Here is a 16,700-nt window from a genome sequence, read left to right as displayed (position 1 = left end):
CTCAAGTTGATCTGCACTACAAAGTTCATGACATCCTTAAATTTAGGAGCCTAAATTTTTAAGCTGAAATGCAAAACAAAATTCATGAGACCGTCAGCTTTAAAATATTCTTAACAAGTCTCAACAGCTCCTGCTCTATTTTTTAGGAAGCCCCCATCCATGGAACCCCAACCTTGCAAAGTTTTCCCCCCTTCAAGGTGGTTTGCATGTGCTAAAATTTAATTCTCAATTTCGACAAACTAAAAGTTGACTCCATAAATATCTCCCACTAATGCTATGGAAATGCAATCTATCATGGTCAGCTTACCCCTTCAGTAGATTAAAACTTTGCGTAACATGTCATGGTTTTTTACTAAAAAATATGAAATCTTGCCATGAAAACTGTGATTTTCAAGGCCAGTTCTGTTTATTAGACTTTATGTTTTTGAACTCTCAGCACATTAAGGAATATTAAAGGCTTTTTATCAATTTTATATAAAATATAATTATGATTTTCCTGAGTAAATGGGGAGGTGTGCATTAGATAGCATAAAGCCTCTTGATATCTATTTTCTTTTAGTTAGGTAAATAATTGTCTTTCAAACATGGACAATTTAATTTCACCACAATTTTGAAAGTACTGTTGCCACAGTGGAAAGTAATACCAAATTCTACTCTAATTACTGAAAAGCAGCTTTTGCAAAGCTGGAAAATCTGGAGCTATCATTTTGTAGAAGTGCTTGTGGATTTCCATCTTCTACCTGCGAAACATAATGGAGCACAAAAAAAGTTTCAGAAACAAACCTTTGCATATTAGAAATGTAAATTAATTTCATGCATCCACTATGAGGACCAAAAACATGCTCTGCTATTTACTGCACCATACAGTAAATATGACTTAACTTTTGGTAAGGAAATTAGTTTTGATTGAAATAGCTTCAATAATATCAGCATATTAGGAAATTATTTTTGTTTGAAATAGCTACATTAAAATCAGCATATTAAGAAATGTACCATGAATTATTTGTATAAGCTTGTAAAAAAGAACCCAAGTTTAGCTACAATAATATCAGCATATTAGGAAATTATTTTTGTTTGAAATAGCTACATTAAAATCAGCATATTAGGAAATGTACCATGAATTATTTGTATAAGCTTGTAAAAAAGAACCCAGAACTTGGCATGGAAAATGAGGTGAAAAATGACATTGACATGTCAAAAATATGGACAAAATATGCCGGTATCTCAAAGATGTACAGTGTTTACATTTCTTTTAAGTAACTCTAATTATTAGATATTAAGTGGGTGATGTTTGAGAAACTTCTTTCATAATTATAATTATTACCAAAAGAAACACTTCAAATGGATGGACCTGTTGCAACAATATCGATCAAGCACAAGAAGTAATCATAAAAACGCTGAAGGTTTATCTAAAACTATTTCAATTTGATGATTTGACTTAGAGAAGGTCATGATTTGTTATTGAGAGGGTTTGTCTTCAAAGGAACAACAATGTTCAGGCTATGTAAAAAAGGTTTGATGACAATAACAATGGATGCCCTTTTCCGTGCCAAACTCTTCTTTTATATCCACCCTTTCATCTTGAGTTTTTTTTTCCTGCTAAGTATTTCCTCTTAAGGTGTTTAAAAACACTTTCAACAAACATTTCATTAGGCTCATATTGATGAACAATAATAATACATAAGACATCTTTTTTATAAAGGTATAAAGCAAGGAAGCAATAATCGTTTGGGGAATTAATCGACAAAACAAAAGCATAAGAATTTTTGAAAAAATTGGATTTACAAAAAAATGTAAAAAATTGCAGAAAAACAATCAAAAACTACTTTTTTTTTTAATATTTTAGGGTTTCCATAGCATAGAGATATTGTAGGCAAATAAAATAGACACTTCATCAACACATGAATTGTAGAAAATAGATTTACGTTGTTTATATTCATATCGCTGATTACGTTGCACAAAACATACCACAACATAAATAATATCTAGATGGTGATAGATGTCAAAATGTCGATTACAATATAGTTTGTGACTTTCTACAAAGACCTGTAAACTAAGTACAAAATTCTAAAAAATCAATTGTAGGCAATGACATGCTAGAGGGCAAGAGGCCCTGATGATGAAGCTCCCGGGTGAGAGCCTGTCCTAGCTCGTTCAATCCATTCAGGATCCAAGTTGGCTTCCCTCATGAGATCAAAATCTTCAATCTCAAGCGGAGGATCATCATGATCATCATCATTAGCAGCAGCAATCAACTCAAACTCTGGATCTATCTCATCAAGGTCATTGGCGAGTCTTCCTCAATAGTTCCTGATTTTGCCTATGTAGAAATTAGTCTTTGCCTTACATATGAGAAACACAATGAATAGTGAATACAATTTCAACTACTGCAACTATATATTAATATTCTCACCTTGAGCTTTCTTTATCTTCAAGTGGAGGTTGTGGTGAACAAATACCAAGCCATTCATCCGTTGTTGTGATAGGCGGTTGCATTTCTTAGAATGTATCTGTTCAAAAGCACTCCAATTATGCTCACAAGTTGATGAGTTGCATGGTTGGCTCAAAATGCGCACTGCCATCCACCTTAAATTTGGTATTTCGTCTCCAAAAGAAGCCCACCATTCAGCTGAATATTGTAAGACTCATTATATGGAGATAATATTGTAAGACTAAGAATATCTTAAAATCTTAACAAACTTAATGAGCATATTGGCAAAATAAAGGGATTGTCAAAAGTTAATAGTATACCTAGTTGGATGGTCTTCCTGCTTTGCAAGGCAACCCTAGAAGAGAGAAAACCTTTAGCTTGATTCTAAACTTCCAACTCTATCGTAGCCACATCAAATTTTTCCATGTTAGGAAACATTTTGTCTATACACTTGAAGAAGCCTTGTTTGATCTCAGCATCAATATCCATGAATGAAGGCTTATAGAATAACAAAGGATTGAGCAAGTATCCTGCAACATGGAGAGGAGTGTGCATCTGTCCATCCTATCTCCTATCAATTATGTCCCACAACGGCATATACCTATCCCTGTTATTTCCCAACTTACTCCTTATCACCTCCTTGGCCCTATCCATGGCCTCATACACATATCACATGGGTTTTTTTTCCCCATCCACTAGTCTCAAGACTTTTACTCAAGGCTCTGAAAATTCTACAATTTGTTCAATCGATTCCCAAAAGGTGGTAGAATACATGTACTCTGCCACTGCTATGCCATTTGCTTGAGTTGTGAAGCTAGACTCCATCCACTCGATTGAAACAAACATTCACCTCAAATTACCTTTTTGTTCACATAGTTTCTGTAATGCAAGGAAATATGTTGCAAATCTTGTCACCCCTGGTCGAACTAACTCCTTGCCTCCTGTGAAAGAGCGCATTATAGCCAAAACCCTTGTGAGATTATAAACAAATTTGGTAACCTTGTGAGCCTTCTAAAATGCCTCAACCCATTCAATTTTTCCAATGTCCTCTAGGGTTAGATCAAGGCAATGTGTTGCACATGGCATAAAAAACATAGAAGGGTATTTATTTGTCAGAAGTCTCCCTGCAGCAACATTGTCTGTGATAAATTGAACCACATTTTTGTGGCCCTACATCCGTAACTACCACATCATACATCTCAAACAATGCATTTGAGGATTTCGTTATATTAGATGTATCCACAAATTTCAAAAAAATAGTGCCAATCTCAAAAGAGACAAGGAAGTTAATGAGAGTTCGGTTCCTTCTATCTGTCTAGCCATCTGACATGATGCTGCAACCAGTAATAGCCCACTGTAACCGATGCTCTTTAACATCTTGAACATCCTCTACTACATCTTTCAACATACCAACCCTCAATGACTCATAAGATGGGGCTTGAAACCCAAGACCTACAGCTGCAATAGCATCTACCATGGGTTGCCAATATGGATTTCTGGAAGCATGGAATGCCGTGTGAGAGGAGTACCAATAATTAGCAATTGCCTTCTTTGCTTGTTTAGTGATGGTTTTCCTCCATCCTGTACTCTCCAAGGTGGTTTGAGATCCTGCTGTAGTATGAGGTTGGAAGAAAGTATGAATGTTTCCTCCACCTATGTTTGGTCCATGTGCTATAGAATTAGGTGTTGACCTAGATTCCCTGAAACCCCCATCTTTGCTATCTTCCTCACCCAAACAGTTCCTCCTAGGATCTGCAGAACTAGAACCTAGTTCAACCCCAATTCTCGCCTTTTTGGCCTTACTCTCAGCAAACCCGTCAAGAGATTGATTTGCTTGATACGCGACATCTGCAGGGCATACTTTGCATATTTCAGTGTTATTTCCTCGTTCTTTGGACAAATGCCATTTGAAACGATAAATTCCACCATTGATATCTTGTAGGCACCAATTGCTCTTGACCTTCATGCTACCTGGAACTGTTGTGCAATGTGTCCATGCAAAGTCTTTTTGACGTGGCTTTGTGATCAAGAATCAGTTCTACAAAAGCACTTTAGTTCAGTCTTTCAACAATTTCAATAGATAGTTTTAAAGATACGAGTTTTTATGACTACAACCAAATGTTATGAGTGGATCAAAAAGACAATTGTGAAGGCTTTTAGATTGCATAAAAGAAGGAAAGGTTCAAATGCTTATGTTTCTTGTAAGCATGAATATACCCGTTTAGGTCATGTACAACTAATTCAATTTGTTGAATCATCAATTCCTGCATTGGTTGCATGTAGAAGATGACTGTTGTAGCAGTCAAGCATGAGGATTAAGCAAGTCTTCCTTAGAATGCAAGCTAGTAAGCTGTGGAAGTTCTAGAGAAGATCCACAATGCATTTGAAGGGTCCTTAAGCAATTGGCTTGAAAAACTTCCAAGATGATAATGGAATCATAAACCCACTTTGCTGGTCTTTTCCCTCATGTAAAAAGTATCAATTTTGGCCTTCTAAGTGTTGAATTCAGTAATATATTACTCTATTGCATTTGATCAGCACATAAGTAAAAATAGTAAAAATCAATGTTGGTGAGTTTATACAAGAATATTTAAGTTGATTACCGATCAGTTGGTATTGGAGCAAATTTTTTCATGTGACTTGTTTAAGGGTGTTGCTAAAATATTTTGGATAAGTGTATGTATTTATTCCATATTTGATAGTTGACAACTTGACAAGGAAGTGCAGGCCATTTGGTGGCATAGTTCAGCTATGAGCAAAATTTTGAAGAGAGGTATTTTAAAATATTGAAGATACAATTCCAATTTGAGGTAAACTAAACTGCAAATAAAATATCATAAACTAAACTAAACTGTAAATAAAATTTCATATACTAAATTAAACTGTATGGGAAAGAATCAAACATCTATGTAGAATTTGCATGTAAAATTAAATAGTTTTGTCGCATGTAGAATTTGCATGGAAGAATTACATGGATACCTATTAGGAATGAATACATTTGAAACATTATTACATAAAATAAAGAATTGAAATGTATGACGTGTTATTTACTAGGCATGTGTGCTTGGGAAAGCTTATCTTCCAGGATAGGGTGTCGAATGTGGACTTACAAAGGATGTGAACCTCTTTTCAGGTTCACGTTTATATTAAATGTACTTCAGCCAAAGTCAAGGGTTCATTGGGGTAGATGAACATTGCACATCCTGATTGTTCACATAGCACATTTGAGTTAGGAGTTGCATGTAAATTAGGCTTGCACTGAGATTCCCTCTTGCTACTTATCTCTAGGTTGCTAGGCACTTTGAGCAAGGCCGATGATTCTTCATGTCAGGAAGAACTCCGATGAAGCTAAGGCTTCGTGGTTGGGCAGAAAAACGCCTCAACTATGTTCTCATTGCTTGATCAGCAGAAGACCAAGTGGTTAATGGCAATGAAGGCTCTTCATTTTATATCATTGATATGTAATGTATTATTTACTTATTGTACTTGTACTTAGAAATGGAAAGATTAATTTCATTATATGTATGTAAGATGTATAAATGTGCTCTCTTATGTAAAGGTACTAGTACCTGGATTTGTATGATTACATGGATTAATGATAAATTATCATTTAAATACACTTGAATTTTATTTCATTTTCAAAATATATATTTTGTGCTATTAAATACAAGGAGAAAATTAGTAAGGAAACGTGAGCCTTACATTTTGGTATCAGAGCTCTAGGTTATACACTACGGCCTTGTCCACTATGCTAAAGAGTAACTCTTGTTGCTGGACAAATTAGCTTACCACTATGGACACTAGACCACGGGGGCTTCATTGGCTAGGCAATATTATATCATGTGCATTCATATTGGGGGGTTTAATATCCCAAAAATGAGGGTGCAATATATTGCCTATCGGTGAAAATAGAGGGGTTTTTAATTCCAACTATAAAAAAATACAATATTTGGTGAAAATAGGGGGGCTTTTAATTTGAGCTGTGTGTTGGAAGGGGGAGGAAAAAAAAAGAGTTTATAGGGCAATATTTTTTGAAAATAGGCAGATTCTTTAGTATGCCATGAACGCACGTGCTATAACCTAAATTCGCAGTGGTTCAAGCAATGGTCCGAATGAAAGAAAGGGTCAAATATTTGACCTTTTGAATGTAATGTCCCCTAATATTCAGTCCTAGAATCACAATTTTAGTACATAAAGAGAACAATAGAAAGACATTTATGTCAAATCAAGCTTGGTCTGGAACCTACACTGTCATTATGTTATATTACATTATCAATATTGCTATGTTAACATGTTGTATTTCATTAATAGTGTTAACAGTTATTATTTTATATTAGCAACACCCTTTTGTCTGACTGTATCCTGGCCTTCTATTCCTTCCTTGTTATATCCCTTGTTCGATTAATAAGTACTGTGACTAATATTTACTATGTTATATATATAGGATTAATTATAACAACAGTGCAGTGCTAATAATCGGTATGCAGAAATATATGTATATAAGTACCACACTCATTATGTTATGCACAGAACTCATGCCAGACTGTAATAATCAGTCGAACTGCTGATTTTAATATCTTACCATTATCGGATCTAAATCCCTCTTTGGAAACAACTCCATCCCCCAACTTTCTTAAATGCTGACAATAGTAATAAACATTATATACAAACATATTCTTCTTAATCTTATTAACTTAGGAGTCCTTTCTGATTTATATTTTAATATTGTTATTCGTCTGACCAAACATGGAGATATATAATTAATGACTGTCACATATATTGCAGTCTATATTAATATTACTATTAAATTCTGCATAAGAACATTATCAGGCTTCTTATATTAAGCATACATATTAAACACACTCCCATGCATACCACCAAGAACAAGGATGTTGCTGCCTGTAACTTAATAACAGTTCTGATATGATCTTTGTTCTCCTTTACTATCTTCCTGCGAATCGCTGATGACATACTCCAACTTATATGCTAAAGTCGTCCAGTAATGGTGGTTTGGAATGATATTTCTGACCTATCGAATAAGCATGCCCTGAATGAATATGTTGATATTATTCACAGTAAAAATCAATATAATTTCAATGCTGTGGAATATGCTTCCTGTTAGTCATGCAATATCAATGGGCTATCTCCTATATAATTCCGATTAGTAAATGCTCCCATTTTGGGCCTTCGGCCTGGGTTCATCCCCTCTTTAAAACTGGAATCCCAAATAAGATATGAAAAAGAAACCCCTACTTCTCATGGAATAGTTTCGCTTATGTATCTCCATGCTTCTATGAAGAGAGACGTCTTCTGGAGGAGTGATGTCTTTCCAAGAAGACATTACCTTTGTTAATCATTATTTTATGCTGGTTGTTATCTTTTAAACTCCCTTAGAAGGTAGTCGCTGCACTTTTTCATTCATCGTCCTCTGAAACTAATTCACAATCTTTAAACTAAGCTTGAGAGCTCTTTTGTGAAACGTATCACTAAATTATTTACATAATATAGTTGCTTCATAAGCAATTCGACTATTAACTAATCTTCCTCTTATACATAGAAGTTAACTCCCTTAATAGTTCACTATGTTATTACTTCTCATTTCTTACTTTATCTTTGCCGATTAATGTTTGACTCAGTCGCTGCCCAAATAAACTTAATCTCTGTTATAATCACTTTTATCAAAGACAATCGCATTACATTAACTTAGGATATATATATATATGTGTGTGTGTGTGTGGGGGGGGGGGGGGAACAAATACGTAAGTGCAGTTGTAATAAATATTAATGTTTACAATATAATAATGATTTATTTTTATTTGAATATTTCAAGAATATTATTAATAATGAATATTAATAAATATAATAATATTTAATAAACAAATAAATTTCAAACAATCATCCATTGATAAATATTATATTATATTAATTAATAAATAATAATTGCTTCATTTAGGTTATATATATAACAATCAAGGAAGGAATATGACACTGAAGACTGAACCAAAAGGGTGCTCGCATGGAAAACTTAGAGCAAGAGATTTGAGGAATTCACGAGGGTCAAAATTAGAATGAAAATCCTAGGCATGAAGAACAAAATCAAAGAGCTGAGAACCAATGTAATAACCCCAACAAGTTATCCAACCTCCAACTTGCAAATGTTTGTGTTTTTGAATGATTTGGTTTTGATTTGCAATATTAATATGAAAAATAAACTTTTTGCTAGGCAAGATTTAACAAAGGAATTCACAAATATTTAAACTAATCACAAAGTAATGGCTGCAATATCATTTAAATGATCAATGCATTAACATATAAGTGTGCAAACAACGATGATCATACTCGGAAGTTAATGTAAAAGACTTTTAGCAATTCTGGAAATAATCACTAAGTCTGGAATTTTTTATCAGCAACCAAGGTGCCTGGAAACTACCACGTCCAGCTGAAAGGAAGCCTTGTAGCAGCTCTGTATGAGCCTACAGATACCAACTGGTAATAATTGCGATGACTGCCACAAAGAATCTAGAAATACTCTTTAAGAAATCTACCTTTAAAAACCCTTACGTTTTGCTGTTCACATGTTACTGTAGCAGCAATCTGCCTCTAAATTGTTACTGTAGCATTTTACTGTTCACATGTTACTGTAGCAGCAATAAGAAAAACTTGAAATCTGATCAACAATGGCTGTGATAATGAAGCTACAGGTCTACAATCAATTATGCTTCAATAATCTTCAAATCCTCGGAATAAACTTCTCAAATCTTTCACCAATATGCACAATCTGGACCTCTGTATGAAGCCCATAGACAGGCAATAATCTCAGCTGATATCTCACAGCCTCAAATTGCATGACACTGAAGAGTATTCGTTCTCCAATGCTCAACAATGGCAGAAACCCTAGCTGGTTCCTTCTCCAAGCTAGAACTCCAAAACACAAGTTTACAATCTTCAAAACATAATGAAAATGAATTCCTTTTGATGCCTTTTATAGCTTCTCAAAGGAGGTCGACCCCTTAATGACATTTAATTGGCTTTTCAAATCCACTTAGGTTTTAAATAAAACTTCATAATATGTCTCCAAACTTGGGCGCTCAAATCCATAATATAATAAATGTACTTTAAGTGATTTTAATTGAGGGTCATGGCCCCATTGGACATAAAGTTACTTTAATAACTTTATAATATGCCTTCAATGATTAATTATAAATAATAAAAAATATCATAACTCCATAATTACTCATTATTTCTCAATTTGGTCTGAACCAAAGGGTCAACCACTACATCCACTGCACATCCAACTGCCTTACTAAAAAATAGTAAGGGTCCCTCTCAATCATTCCCTGACTTACTATAGATAGTAAATATGAGAAACTGAGTCAAACAAACGCCAAATCCGAACCAAACAGAGGTCCGGAGAAGAGAACACTCTGCCAACTGCCCACCAGGACTCTCTAACCATCTACTTTAGCCTACAAGGGCCAAAATAATAGGCTAAACCATCAAGACAAGAACGAGCTAAAAAGGGGGCATTACAACCAAGGAGAGAATAACAGGGGTAGAATTGCAAATGAATTGGTAAAAGACCTCAAAAAGGTCACCCCACCCAAGTTTGATGGGAAGACCATTGCTTACAAAGTAGACTCATGGATTATCGAGATGAAAAAAACATTTTTAACTCCACAATCTTTTTGATGAAACTAAGTCAATTTGGGCAGCGTATGGTGAAGCGGCCAAATGGTGGGATAATGAGAAAGCCGAGAAGAAATTATTGCCTGGAGGTGTCACATGGGAGCGCTTCCTCCAACTCTTTAGTAAACGGTGGTTGCCCCAAATTTTCTTCGATAGAGTTTCAAAATTTAACTCAAGCTGGTTCGACAGTCACACAGTATTGGGAAAGGTTCTCCAATTTTCTCAAATATGTTCCTTAGTACCAACTCGATGAGCGTTTCTATATTCAGAAGTTTGTTTTGGGGTTACGACATCAAATAGGAGCGGAGGTAGACATCCACAATCCTAAGACTATGGATGAGGCTTTTGAAAAAGCCATCAAACAGGAGCAAAAACTACAGCAAGCAATTGCATATCGTAAAAATAGAGATGCCAAGTTTGGAAACAAGAAACCGTGGAATCAAATCAACAAGGCAATAACCACCAAATCAAGATCTTGAAGCGTGGTAATGATTCTCAAGACAAGGGTGAAGGTAAATATAGTGGGAACTAGAAAAATGCAAACAATAACAGGAACAACTTTAACAATGATAAGTCCAATGAGCAGAGGGCACTGCAAGGTGGATGTTATGTGTGCAAAGGTGAACACTATGCCAATACTTGCTCTCAACGAGCAGGAAGATAGAAGGGACAGAATTGGCAAGAGACACCTCAACATGAAATTCATACTGCAATTGAAAATAGGCGAGTTGAATTCCAGGCCTCACCCATCCAGCTTTCGGGTAAGCTCTACAGCCAAACTATTTCCATATTAATAGATACTGGAGCTATAGAATGTCTCATAGATCCTAAAATAGTATCAAAATTACTAGTTAGACCAGGATACATGTTAAATTCTTGGTCAGTTCAATATGGAAATCGAGCAGAGAGGACAGTAGACTTATGTCTCTTTTGCAGTGAGTTAAAGCTCTAGAATGTCTCATAGATCCTAAAATAGTATCAAAATTACTTGTTAGACCAGGATACATGTTAAATTCTTGGCAGTTCAATATGGAAATCGAGCAGAGAGGAGGGTAGACTTATGTCTCTTTTGCAGTGAGTTAAAGGTTTCGAGCTTCCAGACCCAAGTAAATCTCTATGTTGCACCCTTGGGATTCTATGATATCATCTTAGGAATCAATTAGTTAACTGAGCATAAATCTATAGTCAATTGTGAAGATAAGGTGGTTCATTGCCTGGATGATTATGGGAATCCCATTGAGATCCGTGGAATTCAAAGACCACTTGAACTCAAACAAATCTCAGCCATGCAGCTTAAAAAGGCTCAAAGAAAGGGATGCTCTATCTATGTTGTGCGAGTTAGTGACTTCAATGTTTCAAAACTAGTATTAGATGACCATCCTATTCTTAAGGAATTTCAAGATGTATTTCTAGAAGATCTCACAGAATTACCACCAAAGAGAGAATTTGATTTCTCCATTGATCTTTTGCCTGGAACTGAACCACAATCTAAGCCTCCATACCAGATGACCACCACAGAATTATATGAGCTAAAGTTATCTGTATAACTATAGGAACTCTTGAATAAAGGATTCATAAGGCCTATTGTGTCACCATGGGGTGCTCCTATTATTTTTGTAAAGAAAAAGGATGGTACCATGCGTCTATGCATTGATTATCAGATGCTTAACACGGTTAATATAAAAAATAGATACACTCTTCTGAGGATTGAAGAACTTTTTTGATCAAATGAAAGGGGCTACTATCTTCTCCAAGTTAGATCTCAGATCAGGCTACCATCAGTTGAGAATCAAGGAGGAGGATATTCCAAAAACTGTTTTTAGAACTCGATATGGACACTATGAATACACAGTGTTACCATTCGAGTTAACCAACGCACCTGCAACATTCATGAATCTCATGAACAATGTCTTTCGAGATTGTTTAGATGATTTTGTGTTATCTTTCTTGATGGCATCTTGATATATTCAAAATCTGGGGAAGAGCATGATAGACACCTAAGGATAGTGTTGCAACGCTTAAGAGAGCGTAAGTTGTTCGGTAAGCTATCCAAATGCACTTTCTATCAAGACAAGGTACACTATTTGGGTCATGTAATATCAGCAAAGGGAATTGTTGTGGACCTTGAGAAAATCAAGGCAATTGTGGATTGGCCTAAGCCTTAGAATTTGTCAGAAGTTCGAAGCTTTATGGGTCTTGCTGGGTATTACCAAAAATTTGTTGAAGTATTCTCTAGAATCGTAGCACCAATTACTTCACTTCGGAAGAAAGGAAAAAAGTTTGAGTGGATTGAAGAGTGTGAGCATGCCTTCCAATTATTGAAGGAAAAGCTCACTACTACTCCCATCCTAATTATACCAGATCCAAATGGACAGTTCACTGTAATAACTGATGCTTTAGGAGACGAAATAGGTGGAGTATTAATGCAGAATGGGCAGGTTGTAGCTTATGAATCTAGGAAATTGAAGCCATATGAACTTAATTATGCACATCATGATTTGGAACTAGTTGCTATTATTTATGCATTGCAAATGTCGAGGCATTACCTATTGGGCAAACCTTTTGAGTTAAAAACAGACCATTCGAGACTTAAGTACATTTTCACTCAACCCAATCTTAATGCAAGACAGAGGAGATAGCTAGAATTCCTTAGTGAGTATGACTTTGAAATTGAATATATTAAAGGAAAACAAAATAGAGTAGTTGATGCCCTTAGTAGGAGAAGGCATCTAGCAGTCATAGCTGTTTGCCCTCTCGGGTAAACGGTTAAATGCAAAAAGTAAATGCACAGAACATAATGGAAATATATTAAATAACCAGCCTCTGTATTAATTCCATAGTCCATGTACAATAAGTGCTTATAACATTACATCTGACACGACTAACATGATCCTACTTCGAAGAAAAGGTACACAATATATAATACCCGAAGGGGCCCGACACAACCGTCGCGACTCCAACTACCTACCCGTCGGCTAACTAACTGACCGCCGTAACTCATTATTACCGACGACAACATAAACATAATATAACAACATAACATAATGATTATTCCCGGCAACATCATCCCCCCAAAGAAAAGAAGTAGACTCCGACGACTTAATACAAAATAGAGATGAACGGCAGAAACTACTGATGCCAAGCAGGCCCGGATCTTATACACTTGCTGCGTCCTCGCCTGAAAACCCTTTTCTGCTACCATCCGATGCTCAAGTGCAGATTTCACCAATATTGCTTCCTTTGCCATCACAGTCCACCTGTGCTTAACCCAAACTTGTCTGCAAAACACGTTTTTCAGTCTCAGCTTCCACCAACTCCTACTCAATTGATACTATCTCCCTAGCCAATTTGTCCTCGATAGCCACCCGTGTTGCTCTCCCGGCATCCAACTCCTGGGTACGCTGAACTAAGTCTCACGCGACTATTGCCTCCAACCTGGTGGTTAGCTCCTCCCGAGCCCTCTGTGCATCCACCAAGGCAACCTCCCGTCCAGCCAAGACATACTCCGAGTTCCTCAAAGCGTACCAGTCATGCCTGGAGGTGGCCACAATCCGCTGGCACAAATGCTAGGAGACACCTCAAATCCTCCATCACACTCCCCAAAGGCTAAAAACTGAACTAAATAGCTCCCTGATGTCATACAACTGCGCGGACCTGCAATGCCTTCCCTCAAACTCTGTTTGTTCCCAACCTCCAAATCTGTCTCCCTCTATGGCTTATGGCTTCCCCGCCAATGCTTAGCTGCAGGCTTCTTTCTCACCGTACGGAACAACCCACACTTACCGTGACTTCTTAGATGCCCTTCGCCCAACTCGAAAAAGTGTATTGTAGCTCAAAAAATAAACTGGGGGTCTGGGGGCAACGCCCCCAGCGGGGTCGAGGGGCAGCGCCCCTCGCGGGGTCTGGGGCAGCGCCCCTGCGGGGTCGAGGGGCAGCGCCCCTCGCAGTACAGGGTAGGGTCGAGGGGCAGCGCCCTCGCCACCAACACCAATTTACAACCCTCAGAACCATACGAAAGTCCATGGCGCACAGCATTTCTGTGATATTTTAAGATGCCAAAAACCCTTCTTTTCCACTCTGAATTTCCAGTCTCCTGGCTTCAAACTTCAGCGAATCATTTTAAATCTGTTCATCGTCGTTTCTTTTTTTTTTTTTAGGCACTGTAATGTCCCCGATGGCACCCCGGCCATACAACCTCCCTATACGGTCAACAACAGCATTGGCACCTCCGATCGTGCGGCCACCTTCCCGTGCGGTCAACACCCTTCTTACCATACAGACACACCTCCAACATACCGACAACATGCTCAACTGTGCACACCGTACGGTCCTCCTTCCGCACGCCCAACGCAGTTCAACCGTACAGTGACCATTGACGACGAAGCGACTGCGTGTGTGGTTGCATGGCTGTGCGGCTTCGCGAGTGCGGCTGCAGGCTGTTCGGCGCGTGAGTGTGCGGGTAGGTGAGTTGTGCGGCTACGGGCTGCGTGCTGTGCGGCTTTGTAGTTGCGGGTGCCACCGCCGGTGTTATTACCGCCGATGGTCCACCTCACGGTGGTCATCGTCGGTGGCCCACCGCATGGTGGTCGCCGTTGGTGTTACCACCGCCGGTGGTCCCACCGTAGGTCCGTCCTTTTTTTATATATATATATTTTTATATGTATATATAATTTTTTGACCATACGGTCGCTGTCGTACGACCGTACGGTTTTTCATTTTTATAAATTTTTAACAGTACGGTCGCCTGTCTGTAATGGACACCCCCTGTTCGGTACTAAATTTATGTCCTTTTTACTTAGTGTAATTTTGTCAAACAGTTGGCGTGCAAGCTGACTACTGGATTTTTTGGTTCTTGATTTGCTATAGGATAAATTTGGTAAACTGATATTTATTGTAAAGCTTTCAAAGTTTATTCAATATAAAAATAACCAGACATATCAAATACCAAAAACAAGAGGATTAATGCTGATGGTATTTATTTAATTCCAACTCCAAGCATACAAATCAGATTTGAAGAATATTACAGACCATCTGATAATAAACAAATTCAAACCTGGACTCCACAAGTATAGAACCTGCTGAAAACACTGTTCATGCACTGTAGCTGCACTATTCACGACACTGTAGCATTTTTACTATTCATGTAGCACTGTAGCAAAACACTATTCACGCGGTACTGTAGCAAAAACACTGTTCACGCGGTACTGTAGCAAATCACTATTCACGCGGTGCTGTAGCAAAAACACTATTCACGCGGTACTGTAGCAAAACACTATTTTCAAATCTGCACTTTCAAACCCCCGTAAAAACATCATGCGAGAGCACCAAATGAAGCCCAATGTGTTTCCTGAATGAAAACACCATTAATCCTCCTGACTGTGTCTTTCAACAGCGAAGAGAATGCTAGCAAAGAGGGATTCCGTCCTCCAAGCCCAATAATCAGATTTCTACGAAATCAAATAGCATAACATTAATTCATCCCCAGCATATCCCAAAAGAGAGCTCTCAACCTCCATTTATATCTTCTCCCCGGATGCAAACACTTCATTTCCTAAATGTGGGATAATACAATTAGAATAAAATATTATTTCCCACAATGTACCATTAAAGGGAACTTTTAATATTTTAAACATTACTTTATATTCCCAACCTTATAAAATAACGATAAAGTTAAATATTTAATTTAACTTTACACTTTATCGTTAAATATTAAAACATTGTTGATAATCCCTTTAAATCATTGTCGCCTTCAAATATTTTTACTGATAGTTATGCCAACCAGGGAAACACTAAAAATTTCAAGTCACTGCTTGGAGACTAACTTACTATAAATAGTAAGTGTCTAGAAACCCTGTCAAAGCAGCACCGATTGGCCTGAAATCGAAAACACCTAGGCCAAAACACCTCAGGATCCCATCAATGTCCTTGTTAGCCTTCGGGACCATGTCAGAATAGGCTAACGACACCCCATATCATGTTGCGCTAAAAAGGGGACATTACAGTCCGCCCCCCTTGAAATTGCTTGTCCTCAAGCAAATTCGGTCCTGAATGTTGCAATACCTGCTCATTCTCCCATGTAGCATCCTCATCTGGCAGGTCTCTCCATTTCACCAAGTATTCCTTAACGATTCTGTTCCTGAGTGTCCTTTCCCTGATATCCAGAATAGCTTCGGGTACTAACACAAGCTTCCCCTCCTCATCCAAAGGGGGTAAATCTGCAGAAGGCACTACACTCTGACCAATGGCTTTCTTAAGCCTAGACACATGAAACACATTGTGCACCCGACTGCCCTCTGGAAGCTCAAGCTCATAGGCAACTTCGCCCACTCTGCGAATCACCCTGTAGGGACCATAAAATCTAGGCTTCAACTTTTCAGCTCCGCTCTTCTTGAGTGATGACTGTCTATATGGTTGTAGCCTCAAGTAAACCATATCCCCTACCTCGAAACTGCGCTCTATTCGGTGCTGATCAGCGTACAATTTCTGTTGATTCTGGGCCTGCTGTATATTCTCCTTGAGCACTTTCAGGATGTCCTGACTATCCTGCAATAAGTTTTTGGCTTTGGGCACTCTGCTGTCCCCC

The 16,700-nt window shown here is 37.7% G+C and overlaps 1 protein-coding gene across 3 annotated transcripts in view; it reads right to left on the bottom strand.

The window, feature by feature from the left end:
* Positions 1-292: 292 nt before the first annotated feature.
* Positions 293-16,700, bottom strand: part of LOC131037392 (ABC transporter C family member 13) — a 361,462-nt gene continuing 345,054 nt past the window's right edge. For all 3 annotated transcript variants that reach the window (XM_057969521.2, XM_059221855.1, XM_059221856.1), the window contains one exon: positions 293-740. In XM_057969521.2, the coding sequence (XP_057825504.2) occupies positions 660-740 (81 nt within the window). In that variant the 3' untranslated portion in view covers positions 293-659. The remainder of the gene's footprint in view (positions 741-16,700) is intronic.

The sequence above is a fragment of the Cryptomeria japonica genome, chromosome 5 (assembly GCF_030272615.1).
Source record: "Cryptomeria japonica chromosome 5, Sugi_1.0, whole genome shotgun sequence".
Lineage (NCBI taxonomy): Eukaryota > Viridiplantae > Streptophyta > Pinopsida > Cupressales > Cupressaceae > Cryptomeria > Cryptomeria japonica.
The sequence above is the reverse complement of the archived record's forward strand: the minus strand, read 5'-3'. Positions and strand labels throughout refer to the sequence as shown.